The following is a 15988-nucleotide window of genomic DNA, read 5'->3' as shown; positions in this document are numbered from 1 at the left end:
CAACATAGCATGCCAGAAGCAGCAAAGGCTCCAGGCACCATGGTGTGCCCTGCAACCATTAAATGATATTCAGCGAAAGAACAAAAGCAAAATATACATCATGTAATACAAGGTTTGTCAGTTACCCTTTCCCAGAAGGTGATCTTCTGAAGCCCCTCAATGTGTATGCTCTTACATTCAGAAGTAAATTCCAAAAGCAACACTCCAAACCACTCAGAATGCAAAAAAAAAACTTAACTTTTATAAAAGGCTAGCTGTTCACACATCAGGGGGCAAGCAATGCCCACTCGCTTAAATCAGCAAGCTGACACAACCCCTCCCTGCCCACCCTCAGTAATCAGTGTACTTCACAGTGCAGGTCTGCTTGAACAGAGCTGGAGCCTAGCCCAGGACCCCTCCTGGACCCCAGCCCAAGTACTTAAAATGTTTTTCAAAACTGAGCATCATCTCTTTGCATGTCTGCCCCACAGTTTGCCTATCTCTCACACACACCTATTACAACACAAAGCCACTCAGTCCATTGGCTCCATGCCCCTCTCAGCCGACCAGTCCCATCAACCCCATTCCCCCTGCAACATTGTCTCTCACATACCCATCAATTCCCCTTTGATTCTTTTACCACTTACCTCTACTGAGGGGTAATTTAGGGCAGGTAGTAAAATAACCCACCAGCATGCGTTTTGGATATGGGAGGAAACCCATGTAATCATGGCAATGGCATGCAAACTCCATGCACCAGCATCCCAGATCAGCATTGAACCTGGCTCCCTGGTGCTGTGAGGCAGCAGTGTTAACACCATGCCATCCTCATCTAGCTTAGAAGAATGAAAGGCTACCTTGTTGAAACTGTGAATCACAGGGCTATGGAGAGTGATGTAGAACAGGAAGACCCAAGAGTACAAGTGCATAGTTCCATGAAAGTGCCACAGGTATACAGAGTGGTGAAGAAGACGTACAGCGTGCTTGCCTTCATTGGCTGTGGCACTGAGTACACACGTTGGGACGTCATGTTACAGTTGTACAAAACATTGGTCAGACCGCACTTGGAGTATTGTGTGCAGTTCTGGTCGCCACACTAAAGGAAGGATGCGATTAAGCCAGAGAGGGTGCAAAAAAGATTCACAAGGATGTTGCCAGGACTGGAGGGCTCGAGTTATAAGGAGCAATTGGATAGGTTGGGATTGTTTTTCCAGGAACAAAGGAAACTGAGGGGTGACTTTATAGAGGTTTATAAAATTATGAGTGGCATAGGTAGTCACCATCTTTGTCCCACAGCAGGGGAGTATAAAACAAGAGAGCACAGGTTTAAAGTGAGAGGGCAAAGATTTAAAGGGGATCTGAGGAGCATTTTTCCACACAGATTCTGGTTGGCATATGGAATGAGCTGCCAGAGGATATGGTAGAGGCAGGTACAATTACTACATTTGAAAAATGTTTCGACACATACATGGATAGGGTTTAAGGGATATGGGCCAAACGCAGGCAAGTGGAATTATTTTAGAGAGACATCTTGGTTGGTGTGCATGAGTTGGACAAAAGGTCCTGGTTCTCTGCTGTGTAACTCTACAAATCTCTGAATCTATGAAACAAGTAATAATGTTAGGTGGCTTAACAGAGTAGGAGTGGGTATAATGCTTCCCTCAGCTGGAGTGCCTGGAGCCCGAGAACATGGTCCCAAAATAAAGGGTCAGCCACTCAGGACAGAGATGAGAAGTTTCACCCAGAAAGTAGGAAATCTTTGTAACTTTTAACCCTAGAGACCATGGCTAAGTATATTGATGACATATCAATAGATCTTTCAATATGAAAGGAATCAAGGGATGTTGGGTTAGCTCAGGAAAGTGGTGCTGAGGTGAGGATCAGCCTCGATCTTTCTGAATGGCAGAGCAGGCATAGGAGCCAAATGGCCTACTCCTGTTTTTAGTTAGTGTTCATATGGACTGCTACATACCAGTCCAGTGTCCACATCATAAAAAAAGGACAGTGAAGGATGTAAAAATGACTTGCATGTCTGACCCCAGAAATGCAATGTTTGTACAGACAAGGAAAGGGTAAAACAGACTGGGGGTCATTTCAATGAAAGGTTCAAAAGAGTAGACAAAGTGAACATTGACTTGAGGAAGAGTAAACTTAAAAAGTCACGATATACAAGTCGCTAAGACACTAAGAAATCTAAAGGGAATTCAGTGGAAACTTGTTGACCCAAAGAGTGGTAAAAATGATAAAAATAAGGGGGAAAATAAATAAGTTCGAGGAGCAAGGGTACAGAGGTTAAGCAGTTACAACTGAACAAGGGGATAAAGACAACAGCCAGTGTATTACTGTGTTAAACAGAAAAAAGATCGCAGGTTAAATAGTTAATCTGCAGGGATTTGAGTGTTCTTAGTCAGGAAAGCTGTGCCACAACTAGTTTCAAGACTTTGGGCTGAGTAGTAAAAACAGAGTTCACTCTCATGAGCTTTTCCCCAATACCTGTGCTGAAGTGTGTGCATATATATAGTCAGGGGCAAGAACAGATTAGGGTTTGGTCACAAATAGCTGCAATGGAGAGAATGAAATTCACTGATAATGTGAAGCAATGCTGAGTGAATCATCCACAGACCTAGCCTGAGGTTTCCATTTTTACTACATAATTTTCATTGTTTTCCCTCTCTCGCTGTGAACTCTCAGTGAAATTATTTGTCCGTCGTGAGGAATTATCTCTTTCCACCAACTCCAGCCTCTTCATGCACAGCCCCGTAACCATTTTCTTCAAATGAACCAGAGTTTGCAACCTTGGAAACCCAGGTGATCCTCTGCTGTCCTTCAAATCAGTGTGTATTCTGTCCACCTTGAAGCACATTAGTCATGACCTTCACTGTGCAACAACTCCCAACAAAAATATAGGGAGCAGCACCAACCACTAAAGTTCATGAGAAATAAACCATATCGTCAGTTAATAATTTATCTTAACTTATTAGAATTGCCCAATCTGCTGACAAAAATATAAGAAAACTATTGAGGCAAAGATGCAAACACATAATTCAGCTCCCACAATATTGAACATCATTCCAGTCCACTTCTGCCAAAAAGAAAATTACTTCAAAATTTATTCCTGTTTGGTGCTAGGAAATGTGTGATGATGGTATTAGTAGGTTGTATTTTGCCTCTTAAATTCATGCCAAATATTTCAATGACTTCAACTCACCATAATAAAATGAATTTCGAAGGCAGAGTACAAAGCATTGATATAACTATATATTCCATGTAGGGATACTGGCAAGGGATGAACCCCGAGGCAATTGTTTCAACCTAGTGGTTGAGAGTTAATGTTATTGAATTTGTAGAGCTTGAAGATCTCTACATCGTCCAATATCAAATTCAGATTCAAAATTTGTATTTCCACACACTTCTCTGCTAATTAAACTTCATTGTCAAAGGTCCCTTTAGGTAGTGTAAGTGGTATTCGTCTCTCCACTGTATAAGCCCCACTGCTGAAGCATCCATCCAATGAACATTGCAGTCAACAATGCTGTTTGCAGTACATTGGTCCTGGGTTAACTCCCCACCCCACCAGCACCCTGTCTGTGTAATTGCGATATTAAATGTTACCAGCCTCTTGATCAATGCATCATTTTGCACAATTGAAGGATTGGTTCCAAGATGAAGCATTTTGTGCTTTTAATCTTTTAAATTTATTTCCACATAAGATGAAACCAACTAAGTTTGTAAATGCACAGCTGGCAGTCTCCTTCCATTTTCTCTTCGATTGAATTTCAGAATATGGAAGTGATTTTTAATTTTGGGAGAAGGGCTTCTGCTCATTTTTTCGTTTTTATGAGGAACAAGAACAAGCTAACTTATTGGACTGAAAATGTGATTTGAACTTGTGATCTTTGGCAATGAAGTTTAGTTACCAGAGCAATGTGTGAATATTACAAATTTTAGATTTGCGTTTGATATTAAAATATCCAGAGATCTTTAAGCTCAATATGTTTAATGAACTCATCTAATACTCCTTCCTATATACCAGCTCCCCTTCAACCCACAAATGCTTCTGTTTTACTAACTGCAGATGTCATAACAGAGGACCGCCTACCCTCCCTGCTTTATCCCATTTCAGATGCCCCAGATCTACAATCCGGCCAGGCAATGGAGGAACAGCAAAACAACACAAGATGAATGCAGACATTTACTCAATTTCACACTCATAACCAGCAGCCTAGGCATCAACTCTGCACTTAAAGGATAGCATGGAGGCACAATGATGCTGCCTGGTTTGCAACTAATGCAGGAGGAAAGTATAGGACAGGTGGCAAGTCATCAGAGTGAGTACATACACTAGGTCTGTTGGGGGGGCTGGGGGAGGGGGTGGGGTCTACTCAGTTGAGGATTTTAATAGGGAAGAGTACAAAAGGCAGCAAATGGGTTTGCCAAATGGAATAGTTAGTGCAACAGGAAACTTGCCAGGAATTTTACATTCATTGTCAAAGAGCTTGGAAGGGTCCAGTACTAATCTATCACAGGGTTTTGCAAAGAGCTTGGAGCCTACCCAGCTCAGTTGGTACATTTGTTAACCCAACCAGGAAGTAGCAACTGATGGGCAATATTCCAGCTTCCAGTGCAGCACAAGCAGCAACTAACCCACATCAGAGTGATGCAGTGCTCTACGGACATTGTACTCATTCTCCCAGTCAAGCAGTACTCTGAGGGAAATGCCCACTAACATACCTGTGTGGCTGGGACCAATTGTTTGATGAAAAAGCCCAAAAATCAACCCTTCAACTCTTCCCACACTGCAGCCCACAGATACTTGCATTGAAACAAAGACAGAAAGCACATAATACCTGCAGCATCATGGCAATACCCAGATGAAATTAACCAGAGCTAATCTGCAAGCAGTGGATGATTCCTTTAAGTAGGGCTGGTGAGAGGTCCTTCCTGCTGTTTAGCAAATGTTTTGCAATGTGTGTTTAAGGATTTCTGCTGGAGTGAAAACTTCCATGTGGCACTGCTGGGAGTGAATCAGCATTGGACACTCATTGATGTCAAGATCTGCCCACTCTGAGTGAAAACATCCAGTAAATACCCACTATTGCCTTTAAAAATGCAGTATCTAGCAAGAGTCTCTCCACATGTGTGCATACCAATATCAATTTGGTGCCTCAACAGCATCTAAAGCTTCTAAATGATGGGGGTAACTAATCTGAATTTTGCCACAGATTTTTCTTGTAATGTATGCAAGAATGCAAGATTCTCTTCTTGGAGCTCATTCTTCAACAATCTATTCTGGCAAACTTTTCTAAACTTCCGAGGTAATTGGGGGGGGGGGGGGGGGGAGGAATTTAAAATAGGAGGTGGCACTGCAATATTAATTGAGGAGTCTATGACGGCAGTAAGAAGGCAATAATATTTCAGAAGGTTCTGCAAGTGAGGCCGTAAAGGCAGAGCTTAGAAAGTTAAAGAGGGTGATCACTTTGTTGGAGGTGAATTACAGGCCTCCAATCAATGAGCTGGGCAGGACCAGTTATGCAGATTAATCACTAAGAGGTGTAAAAATAATAGGGTAGCATTGGTAAGGGATGTCAACGTCCCCAGTGTTAATTGAGATAGCCTTAGCATGAAAGGCTTCATGGGTGGGAAATTTTTTAAGATGAATTCTGGGAAGTTTTTTCTTGAGATAGTCCTACTGAGAAAGGAGCGGTACTGGAACTAATCTTTGGGAATGTAGCCAGGCAAGTTGAGGGACTGTTAGGCAGACACATTTCAGGAGATAGTGATCATAACTCTAAGGACAAGGGTCAACTGGAAATTAAGACTTTGAACTGGGGAAGGCTTATTTCAAATATGATGGAGGCAGAACGTGTAAAAGTGAAGAAGGAGCAGCTACTTGCAGGAACTCTTATGTGTAACCAGTAGGAGCACAGAAATGAAACAGAGTACAGGGCTAGTATATCCCTGCAATGGTGAAAGACAAATCCAACCAATCCAACAAACCCTAGATGTCAAGGGATATCAAGGGATGGATAAAAGAGGAAAAAAATGTAGTTTCTGGCAAGTTTAGAAAACTGAAAATAGAAGAAACCCTTCAGGATTATAGAGGGCATAAAGTTTTTTCAAAAAAAAGTGATTAGGAAGGCAATGAGGGGGCACTGGCAGGCAAGAGTAAGGAAAATCTCACAGCATAAATAGGTTAAAGGGTAAGAGGATGAACAAGGAAAGTGCTAGGTTCATTAGGGGCCAAAGTGGGAATCTGTGCTTGGAACCAGAGGATGTAGCTGAGGTCTTAAATGAGTTTAGTGAAGACAATGGTGGAATTTCAGAACAGAGTAATATTGAAAAGGTGGTGGTATTGGAGGTCTTAGCTGGCTTAAAAGATAGATATTTTCCCAGGATTCAATTAGATCTATTCCAGGGTGCTTTGGGAAGCAAAAGGAAGAGATTGCTGGGACTCAGAAATTTACAGAATCGGGTGACTGGAGGATAGTAAATGTGGTATCTTTATTCAAGGGCAGCAGGTAATTTCAAGACAGTGTGTCTAATATTGATGGTAGGGAAATTACAAGTAAAACTTCTTAGAGTAAGGATTGATCTTGGAGAGACAAGAATTAATCGATAGTAGTCAGCATGGCTTTGTTTAGGGGAGGTCCTGTCTGGCCAATATGACAGAATTTTTCAAGAAGGTGTCCAAGTGTGTCAATGACAGTAGTGCAGTTGAGGTAATCTACATCAGTAAAGCCTTTAACAAGGTCCCTTCTGGGAAACTGGTCCAAAAGTTAAGAGCCCACAGAATCCAAGGCAATTTGGCAAATTGGATCCAAAACTAGCTTGGCAACAGGAGGCAGAGGGTGATTGTTAAAGAGTCTTCCACCTGAAACAAACTCTTTCTCTTTCCACAGACGCGCCTGACGTGCTGAGTGTTTCTAGCATTTTCTGTTTTTATTTCAGATTTTTAGCAGATGCATTTTGTTGGATTTTCAGAGGTTGATAGCAGGGATACTGTGGGCTCAATTCCATGCTGTATGACTACAACTCCTCACAAAGGAGGTAAGTATTTTAGCCATAATGGCATCCTGTTTTATTAATCACTTACAGGTAATTGGGACTGCAACCTTATAAATTACATCCCCTGCACTTTATTTTGTAAAAATATCAGTCAAGTGCTGGCAGAGCAGAAAAAGCATTTGGGGTCTAAATAATGCAGCTAAAGCCTTGAGGCAAAATAAAACATAGCACGAAGTTCACACGATTTCACCATTCTCTATTTATTCAAATCTTAGACAAAATCAAAACTAGAAAAATAATTAACTAAAGGCAAATTCAATCAGCTTTTACTCTTGTGCTCCAAGTTTAAAAACAACTTTCACAGATGATACAAATTTTTAAGATTCACACATAGCTCTATGCAACAGGGAAGCATGGAACCCCCTCTTGTAACTTCCCTCTCAATCAATTGAGTTTCTAAGACCAAGGTACCTGCAGCCTTGAATTTGTAGTTTATGAAGTAACAACACTCACCATTGACCCCAACTAAGACCACTCAAATATTTTGTCATCTCTGACAAGAATAGCCACTTTTCTGATACCTGCCGCTGCCAAGATTGATCAAAGAGACTTTAAATTACAAGAAGCTTGACCTGCACATGATCAAGACTGTTAATAGCTGACGAAAGTACTGATCATGAGACAGTATATAGGTGGATCTTCACCTTAGTGCTTGCGAAAACTGAAGGGAAAACCATCTCTGGTCACACCCCCATATTAAGAGGCTGCACAAGGATCTGAGCAGTGCACAAGAACATGGCAGAAGGAGTACAAGGTGAGAATTCTGAAATTATGCACGTTAGTTAAAAAATAATCTGCTCTTTTCTTCTTATTTTGAGAAAATGAGAAATGTTGGTATTCAAAAGCCCCATGATGTTCTTGCACGGGGGCTACAAGTTAACAGGAAAATATATACAAAGGCAAGTTCTAGATTAAGCTCATCATGAAGGGATTAGGGTCAGAGCGAGGAAACCTCAATGCAATTATAATGGAACATTGGTGACTGAAAAAACCCAACTGGAATAATGTACACAGTGTTGGTCTTTTTATCTAATGAACAACATCATTACAGTTCCATGAAGGCAAATAAGTTTCTCATAAAAGCAGAAAATGCAGCCCTGCTGAGTGTTTCCAGCATCTGTGGAAAGAAAAACAGAGTTAATGATTCAAGTTGAAGACCCTTCATCACAATTGGGAAAGAGGGAGAACAAGTTAAAGCTGCAGAGAGGGTGGGGAGGGAATACCACTGAAAGGGCAAGGACAAGTTTGCCCAGCATGTAGGCTGTAAAGAAGGCCATTTGGTCAGTGGGTTAATGGGGTCAGAGAACCTGGCCCTTTGTTCATTTGAAATGTGGGCAATTAGAGACTGAGAACACAGACAAAAGAATGCAAGAGTTATGAAATGTAGGACACGCCCAGTAAGCCAGCCTGTGCTATTGGACGGAGCCAATATCATAGATGGATGACGTGGCTCATTCTGATGCAGAGAAAAGGGAGTGACCTGAAGTTGGAGAATTCGCTATGGCATCTGGAAGGATGCAACGTCTCCAGACAGATGAGTCATAGTCATAGAGTCGTATAGCATGGAAACAGGCCCTTTGACCCAATTGGTAATGCTGACCAAGATGCCCCATCCAAGATAGTCCTATTTGCCAGCATTTGGCCCATAACCTTTTAAACCTTACCAATCCATGTACCTGTCCAATTGTCTTTTAAAAGTTGTTACTAAAGAGGTGTTATTCTTCAAACTTACCTTGGTCGTTATAATAGTGTAGGATGGCACAGACAGATAGGTCAGAGTGAGGATGGGATGGAGAATTAAAGTAGTAGGCCACAGGAATCTCAGGAGCACACCTGCAGACTGAAAGCGGGCACCCAATCTGCATGTGGTTTCTCCATTATAAAGGAGACCACAATATGAACACAGAATGCAATGCACTAGATTGGAAGAAGTGCAAACAAACCACTGCTTTTCCTGTAAAGACTATTTCGGTCTCTGGATGATGGGAAGGGAAGAGGTGAAAGGACAGGTGCTGCATCTTCTGCGGCACTTGGAATAAGAGAATAACCTTACAAGGATAGATCACATAGTCTCAGAGTACATTCTCTTGCAGTCAGAATGAGATGTGATCTCCTAAGACGGGCTTGGCACAGTAGAGGCTGAGAAGAGTTTCAACCAGTTAAGGAATCCAGAACAAGGGTTACAGTCTTACAATAACAGGTTAAACATTTAGGATTGAGCATTTACAGCATTGTAGAGTACAATAGATCATTCTGAAGATTCACTGCCCTTTGAGAATTAAAAAACTCAGTGTTTTGAATCTTTTGGAAGTGTCTAAATTATACACAGTACGTGTGCAGTCATTGCCCACAATCAGGTGATAGACTTTAGATAATAAGGGTTATAAGAGATATGGAAATGATACGAGAAAGTGGATAGAGTGCAAAGCAGAAGGTCACCTATGATCTTATTCAATAGCAGAGCAGATTTGGTTGACAGCCTGAATGACCTTGTCATGCTGTCAGTTCTTATCTTCTTAACTATATTTTCACAATGGTGCAGGCTTGCACAATGGCTTGAAAAGAGATTAATCTCCTACATGCAACATGGAAAAGACAGCTACATAAAGGACAACTCACTGCAAATTTCAAACCTAATTCTATGGAGTAGAAAATGCTCAAAATATTTGAGTGAGGGGTCCAGAGGATTTCCTTCTGTTATCGGTGATCATTTGCCTCTTTACAAACTCCAATGTTTATATGATGCCTATCTATTAAAAAAAGCCTATGAAACAGCAGAATTTTGTAAACACAATATATAGATGTATATATGCAACAACTTGTAGTTAAATATGCAAGAATACAAATGAGGTTTCTTAAAAAGGTAACATGCAAAATTAACAGGCTAACAGATCAGAGAAAGCTGGTGAAAATATTTCTGGTCCCCCTCCTTTACAAAATGTACCTTCTGCACCAAGTGACAAGTCATCCTCAAAACTGCATCCATTTTTTGTAACTGCACCTGTTGAGACAACCACATGCTTAAATGTGTGTTGTTTGATTTTCATTTCTTTAAATGCCTTTGTTCTATCAAAAGTTTCCATGCTCCACGAAATTCTTTCAGTCTTCCTTTTAAATTCTTTCAGTCAATATTCCTTTTAAATATTAAATCTTAAAAACAAAATTACAATCCCCCCCCAAAAAAGTGACTACTTTTAGATGAGTATAAACACACATAATCTGCAATCCAAAAAACATCAATTTAAAGGAAATATATTTACCCTTCAACATTGGATGGCCTTGTTCATCCAAGGATGCCCCTAACGGCTCTCTGCAAGTGTATAATAAGCATATTTTAAATTTCATCTTTCAATTTACACACATCCATACACTACCCACAAAAATACACAAGAATATCTTCCACGAAAACAGCTTCTATTTATAATGATGTAGCATTTAGGTCCTACTCTGCAAAACCAAGCATGGCTTTGGTTAATTAGCATACAAGACAAGGGTACATCTACTGCAAGAATATAACACACAAGACAAGTTGCATTAAAAATTGTTCATTTTAACATTACATAGAACAGGAGGATAATTAGTATAATTCTGCATCAAGATCAGCCATTCAGCCCATGATGCTGTGCTGATCTTGATGCAGAATTATACCAATTGTCCTCCTCCTGTTTAATATCCATATCCCTCCACTCCTTTCTTATTCATCTGTCTATCTGAAAGCCTCAAACTCCACCAAACTGCCTGCTTCCACTACTACCCCTGCTAACCCATTCTAGGCACCTACCACTCTCTGCATGAAAAACTTGCCCATCTCGTCACCTTTAAATTTCCCCTCTCTAACCTTAAAAGCATGTCCTCTGGTGTTTGGTATTTCTGCCCTAGGAAAAAGATTGACTGTCTATGCTTCTCATAATTTTAAAAACTTCCATCAGGTCTCCCCTCAGCTTCCGACTCACAGCAACCCAAGTTTGTCCAACCTGTCCTTATAGCTCATACCCTCTTATCCAGGCAGCATCCTGGTAAACCTCTTCTGCACTTTTCCCACAATCTCCACATCCTTTCTATAATGGGGCAACCAGAACTGCAGACAATACTCTGAGTGCAGTTTGACTAAAGTTTTATACAGCTGCAGCATGACTTCCTTACTCTGAAACTCAACACCTATACTCAACACCCCTACCAATGAAGGCAAGCATGCCATATGCCTTCTTTACCACCTTAGCCACTTGTGTAGCCATTTTCAGTGAACTATGGACCTGGACCCCAAGATCCCTCTGTACCTCAATGCTATAACGGGGCCTGCCATTAATAGCATACTTTCTCCTTTCATTTGACTTCCCAAAGTGCAACACCACACTCTTGACTGGATTAAATCTATCTGCCACTTCTCTGCCCATATCTGTAACTAATCTATACCCCACTGTATTCTTTGATGGTCCTTTACACTGTCCACAACTCCACCAATCTTGGTGTCATCCACAAACTTGCTAATCCACCCATCTACATTTTCATTCAAATCATTGATGTATATCACAAACAACAGAGGTCCCAGCACCGATCCTTGTGAAACATCACTGGTCATGGACCTCCAGCCAGAATAACAGCCTTCCACCCCTACTCTGTCTTCTATGGGCAAACCAGTTCCAAATCCAAACTTGCAATTTACCATGGATTCCATGCACCTTTATCTTCTGAATCAACTTACCATGAGGGACTTTGTCAAATGCCTTACTAAAGTCCATGTAGATAACATCCAATTTATTTAACCCCAACATTATATCAGTGGGCCATGCTTTAAAATTTGTTAGTTAGCTGCAAGTTGTCCAAGGACAATGCAAGGTCATGAAAGTCTACATAAATAACTGCTCTTTTTATTGCATTTCTTTTTTTGAAAAGTTATGAATTGTTACACTAGATTAAGATTTTTTTTTTGCAAGTAGCATTTTTATTATACATCAAAAGAGGACAGTTAAATGAAAAAAAAATTGTGGAGGAGCTTTTCATGTCCTGTTATTGCTTCTCATTACAGCCATATCATTATAATAGCAAATGCAATGACGTGAAGGTTTCATGCTTCTCAAGTAATCAAGGTTGCACGTTAAATCATCCTCATTTACAATAACATCGTGGGCACTGTTAAAAAATTCTTGCCATGCTTCAATCCAGGAGTCATGGTTATTACTGATATTTCATGAACCATTTAATGTTTACCTCAGTGTGGCTGTGGCCGATTTCTCTTGCACAACTGACAAAAATAGCTGAATTAATGTATGACCACAGAAATTGATGGACTTTTATATATTATAGGTATCAGGAAATATGGGGTTACTGCAGGAAGGTGATGCAGATGTCAAAGATCAACTCTGATCTTATTGAACAGCAGCACAAGCATGAAGGGCAAGTGCCCGACTACTGTTCTAATTCTCAAATGCCAATGGTAGGAAAAAAAAAATGGAAAATATTACTAAACAAAGTTATTCATTCTGTCAACAGCTGGTGATACTATTTAACAAAAACAAAAAATCCTTGTGTTATTCAGCAAGAAATATTTTGATTTACTAGCCTGAAAATCATCAGTTTCACAGAAGAAAATCTGACATTTGGGTGGTTGAAATTTAGAGAGTGAGGATTCTTACTATTTGAACAATAGTTTGCTTTAGGAATATCTATGAATTTCAGTGATAAGTGAAGTATTATGAGCTAATTTAGGGGTGATGCTTCCCTAGGGAAAACAAGGACAAAATGTCGCAGTACTATTATACATTTTTCAGCTGCCTGATGCATTTACAGCTTTAAGGTATTATTAAACCCATGGATTATCTTTCCCAGAAAAGATGCAAAAAAACTGAAGAACTTGCTTTTATGTAGCACATTTTTAGTATACAGCCTATGAACATTTGTTGTTGCAGGAAATATGGCTGCCAATTTAGACAGAGCAAGGTTCCACAAATAACAGTGGCTGAACCTTGCAGACCGTTACTGGCAGTTCTAAAGGGACCCGTCAGTATTCAAACATGGAAGTCCCACACTTATGTGGGCTCTCTGTCTGATCCGGGACTTATTGAATTGCAGATGCTGTCACATCTGTCACTACATTCCATGGCTGGGCTCCATGTGAATTTAGCAGCAGAGTCTTGTACTGCTGGAATTCCCCAACATTATGTTGTGGCATTTATGATCCCATGCTAGAATTAGGAAGGCATTTTTTTTTCAGTAAAAAAATATTGCCCTTAAGACGCAAAAGGAGACATGAAGAGTCTATTAGCTGTCAGCTGCTGTTCTGTATAAAGCCTTTGGTTCAGCAAAAGCACCTTCAGAGTGTTTTAAATTTAAGTATCTCTCAAGAGATCCAAACACGTTATGATGATACACTTATTTTACTGGCAATGTTTTCTTTTAATTTCTGAAGAAAAATTACATCAATTTTAAGGGCTTTTAAATATTAGTGAGAGTTAGAGACATTGAAAACAGTTCAAAAATGTTCAAGCTTTGACTAGATCCAGGTTCTGAGAATGGGGCCTCAGCAGTATCCTGCAAGTGACCATGTTGCCTTTCGAAACTTGCTGCCCGACATCAACATGCTGAGGCTAGGGAGAGATCAGCCCTGCACATCTGGCCCAGATGAGTGCAGATGGGTAGATTCCAAAAAGTGGGGCATGCCCAGCAATGACTCATTATTCCACCCTTTGTTTCAACTGAGGGATAAATGTCAGCTGGGATGGAGAGAGCTGCCTTGCTCTACTTCAACTAGGTGATGGATGCATCACCTCCACTTGTGAAAGTAGATGGGACCATGATATAAAATGCCATTGAAAGCTGATAGCTCTGACATTGTAACACTCCCTCAATACAGCCCTGGAATGCTATCTTAAAGCATGTGCTCATTATCTCAAGAGAAACTCAAGCTTACAACATTCATGGAAAGCCAAAGACTCTTCGTATTAGTTACACTCTAAAGGAGAGAGAATACAACCAACCATTACTATTACATCTTCAGCAGGAAGTGTGATTAACTGAACTGCGATTACTTAATCTGAAGGACAGAGATCTTTGAAATGGTAATATTTCCAGCATCAGGAATCTAATGTTGTAGATTACAAACATTCACAGATTCATCCTTTTAAACTAAAGTTTTCATGCAAGGTCAAGCAAGCTTAAGGACTGCAATTGCATAAGTTCCAAGAAATTAAATGCCACTCATGGACCAAGAGCCTCTGTGCTTTTTGGCAGCCTCAACAATGTAATTGTATGCATAAATCCATTACCTTTGCTACCTTCCTCACATTTCATATGTAATTCTTCACTACATTTTTGATTTGAATCCTGGGTTCCCTGGGAAATTACTATTTTACTTCAAAAAAAATTGATAACTTTTTTTTTTAATAGCTATTTTTCACTTATAAATACAGTTGTGGCTCATCATGAGCAACAATTCAGTTATTATATAGTATAACATAAATAAAAGTCAAAGTTCAAAGTCGAGTTTATTGTCATACGTTCATGTATGCATAAGTGCAATGAAAAACTTACTTGCAGCAGCATCACAGGCACATAACATCATATAAGCAGCATTCACAAGAAAAACATAAATGAAATATAAATTATACAGAATTTTTGCAAGAAAGAACACAATTAGAACAAAAAAAAGTCCATTTTAGTGGAAAGTGGTCAATGTTCCTAAACTGTAGTGATTAGGGATTTTGCTGGTTGGTTCAAGAACCAAATGGTTGAAGGGAAGTAGCTGTTCTTGAACCTGGTGCTGTGGGACTTCAGGCTTCTGTAGCTCCTGCCCGATGGTAGCTGCGAGAAGATGGCAAGGCCCAGATGGTGGGGATCTTTGATGATAGATACCAATGCAAATTTTGAATGTGTGTAATGGAGCTAATTTGTGCAATAAGCACAGTTTTAGAAGTACATTTTATAAAATACTAATGTAACTATTATTGTTATAAATTAAGTAGAATAAAACTAGGTAGGGAAAGAATAGTTCAGAAGGAGGACATGGTGATGTGCTGCAGCTGCTTGATGTGGGAGCTAGTGGACCCTGCTGGGGTGCACAGTGACCACTTCTGCAGTAAGTGCTGGAGGCTGGTGGAACTTCGGCTCAGAATTGAGGAGCTGGAGTCGCAGCTTCAAACACTGCGAAGCATCAGGGAGGGAGAGAGTTATGTAGATGCTCTGCACTGGGAGACAGTCAACCCCCCTTAGAGCAGGTACTTCTAGGGTCCAGGAGGCAGATAGAAGGGTGACTGTCAAGGGAGGGAAAAAGAAAGGGAACAGGCAGTGCAGAGGACCCTGGAGGCTGTTCCCCTCAGTGACAGGTTTTCCGCTTTGGAAGCTGTTGAGGGGAATGACCTGCAGGGATCAAGCAGCAGTAGCCAGGTCTCTGGCACTGGGACTGGTCCTGCTGCTCAGAAGGGAAGGGAGGAGAAGAGGAGGGCAATAGTGATAGTCAGGGAAACAGATGGGAGGTTCTGTGGAAGTGAGCATGAATCCCAGATGGTATGTTGCCTCCCAGGTGCCAGGGTCCGGGATGTCTCTGATCAGGTCCATGGCTTTCTTGAGCAGGAGGGAGAACAGCCAGAAGATGTGGTACATGTTGGTACCAACCACATAGGTAGGAAGAGGGATGAGGTCCTGAAAAGTGAGTTTAGGGAGCTAGGCAGAAGGACGAAGAACAGGACCTCAAGGGTAGCAATCTCAGGATTGCTGCCAGTGCCATGTGATAGTGAAGGTAAGAATAGGAGGAGATGGTAGATGAATGCATGGCTGAGGAGTTGGTGCCGGAGGGAAGGTTTTAGATTTTTGGATCATTGGGATCTCTTCTGGGGAACGTGGGACCTGTACAGATAGGACGGGTTATACCTGAACTTGAGGGGGCCAATATCCTTGCAGGCAGGTTTGCTAGGGTGGTTCGGAAGGGTTTAAACTAGTTTGCGAGGGGGAT

At 40.8% G+C, this 15988-nt stretch overlaps 1 protein-coding gene across 8 annotated transcripts in view; it reads right to left on the bottom strand.

Moving 5' to 3' along the window:
• Positions 1 to 15988, bottom strand: part of itprid2 (ITPR interacting domain containing 2) — a 139427-nt gene that overhangs the window by 43070 nt on the left and 80369 nt on the right. For all 8 annotated transcript variants that reach the window (XM_052012973.1, XM_052012942.1, XM_052012998.1 and 5 more), the window contains 2 exons: positions 10305 to 10354; positions 9989 to 10045 (listed from right to left, as the gene is read on the bottom strand). In XM_052012973.1, coding sequence (XP_051868933.1) covers positions 9989 to 10045; positions 10305 to 10354 — 107 coding nt within the window. The remainder of the gene's footprint in view (positions 1 to 9988; positions 10046 to 10304; positions 10355 to 15988) is intronic.

Source organism: Pristis pectinata, chromosome 1 (genome assembly GCF_009764475.1).
Source record: "Pristis pectinata isolate sPriPec2 chromosome 1, sPriPec2.1.pri, whole genome shotgun sequence".
NCBI classification, from domain to species: Eukaryota; Metazoa; Chordata; class Chondrichthyes; order Rhinopristiformes; family Pristidae; genus Pristis; species Pristis pectinata.
The sequence above is the reverse complement of the archived record's forward strand: the minus strand, read 5'-3'. Positions and strand labels throughout refer to the sequence as shown.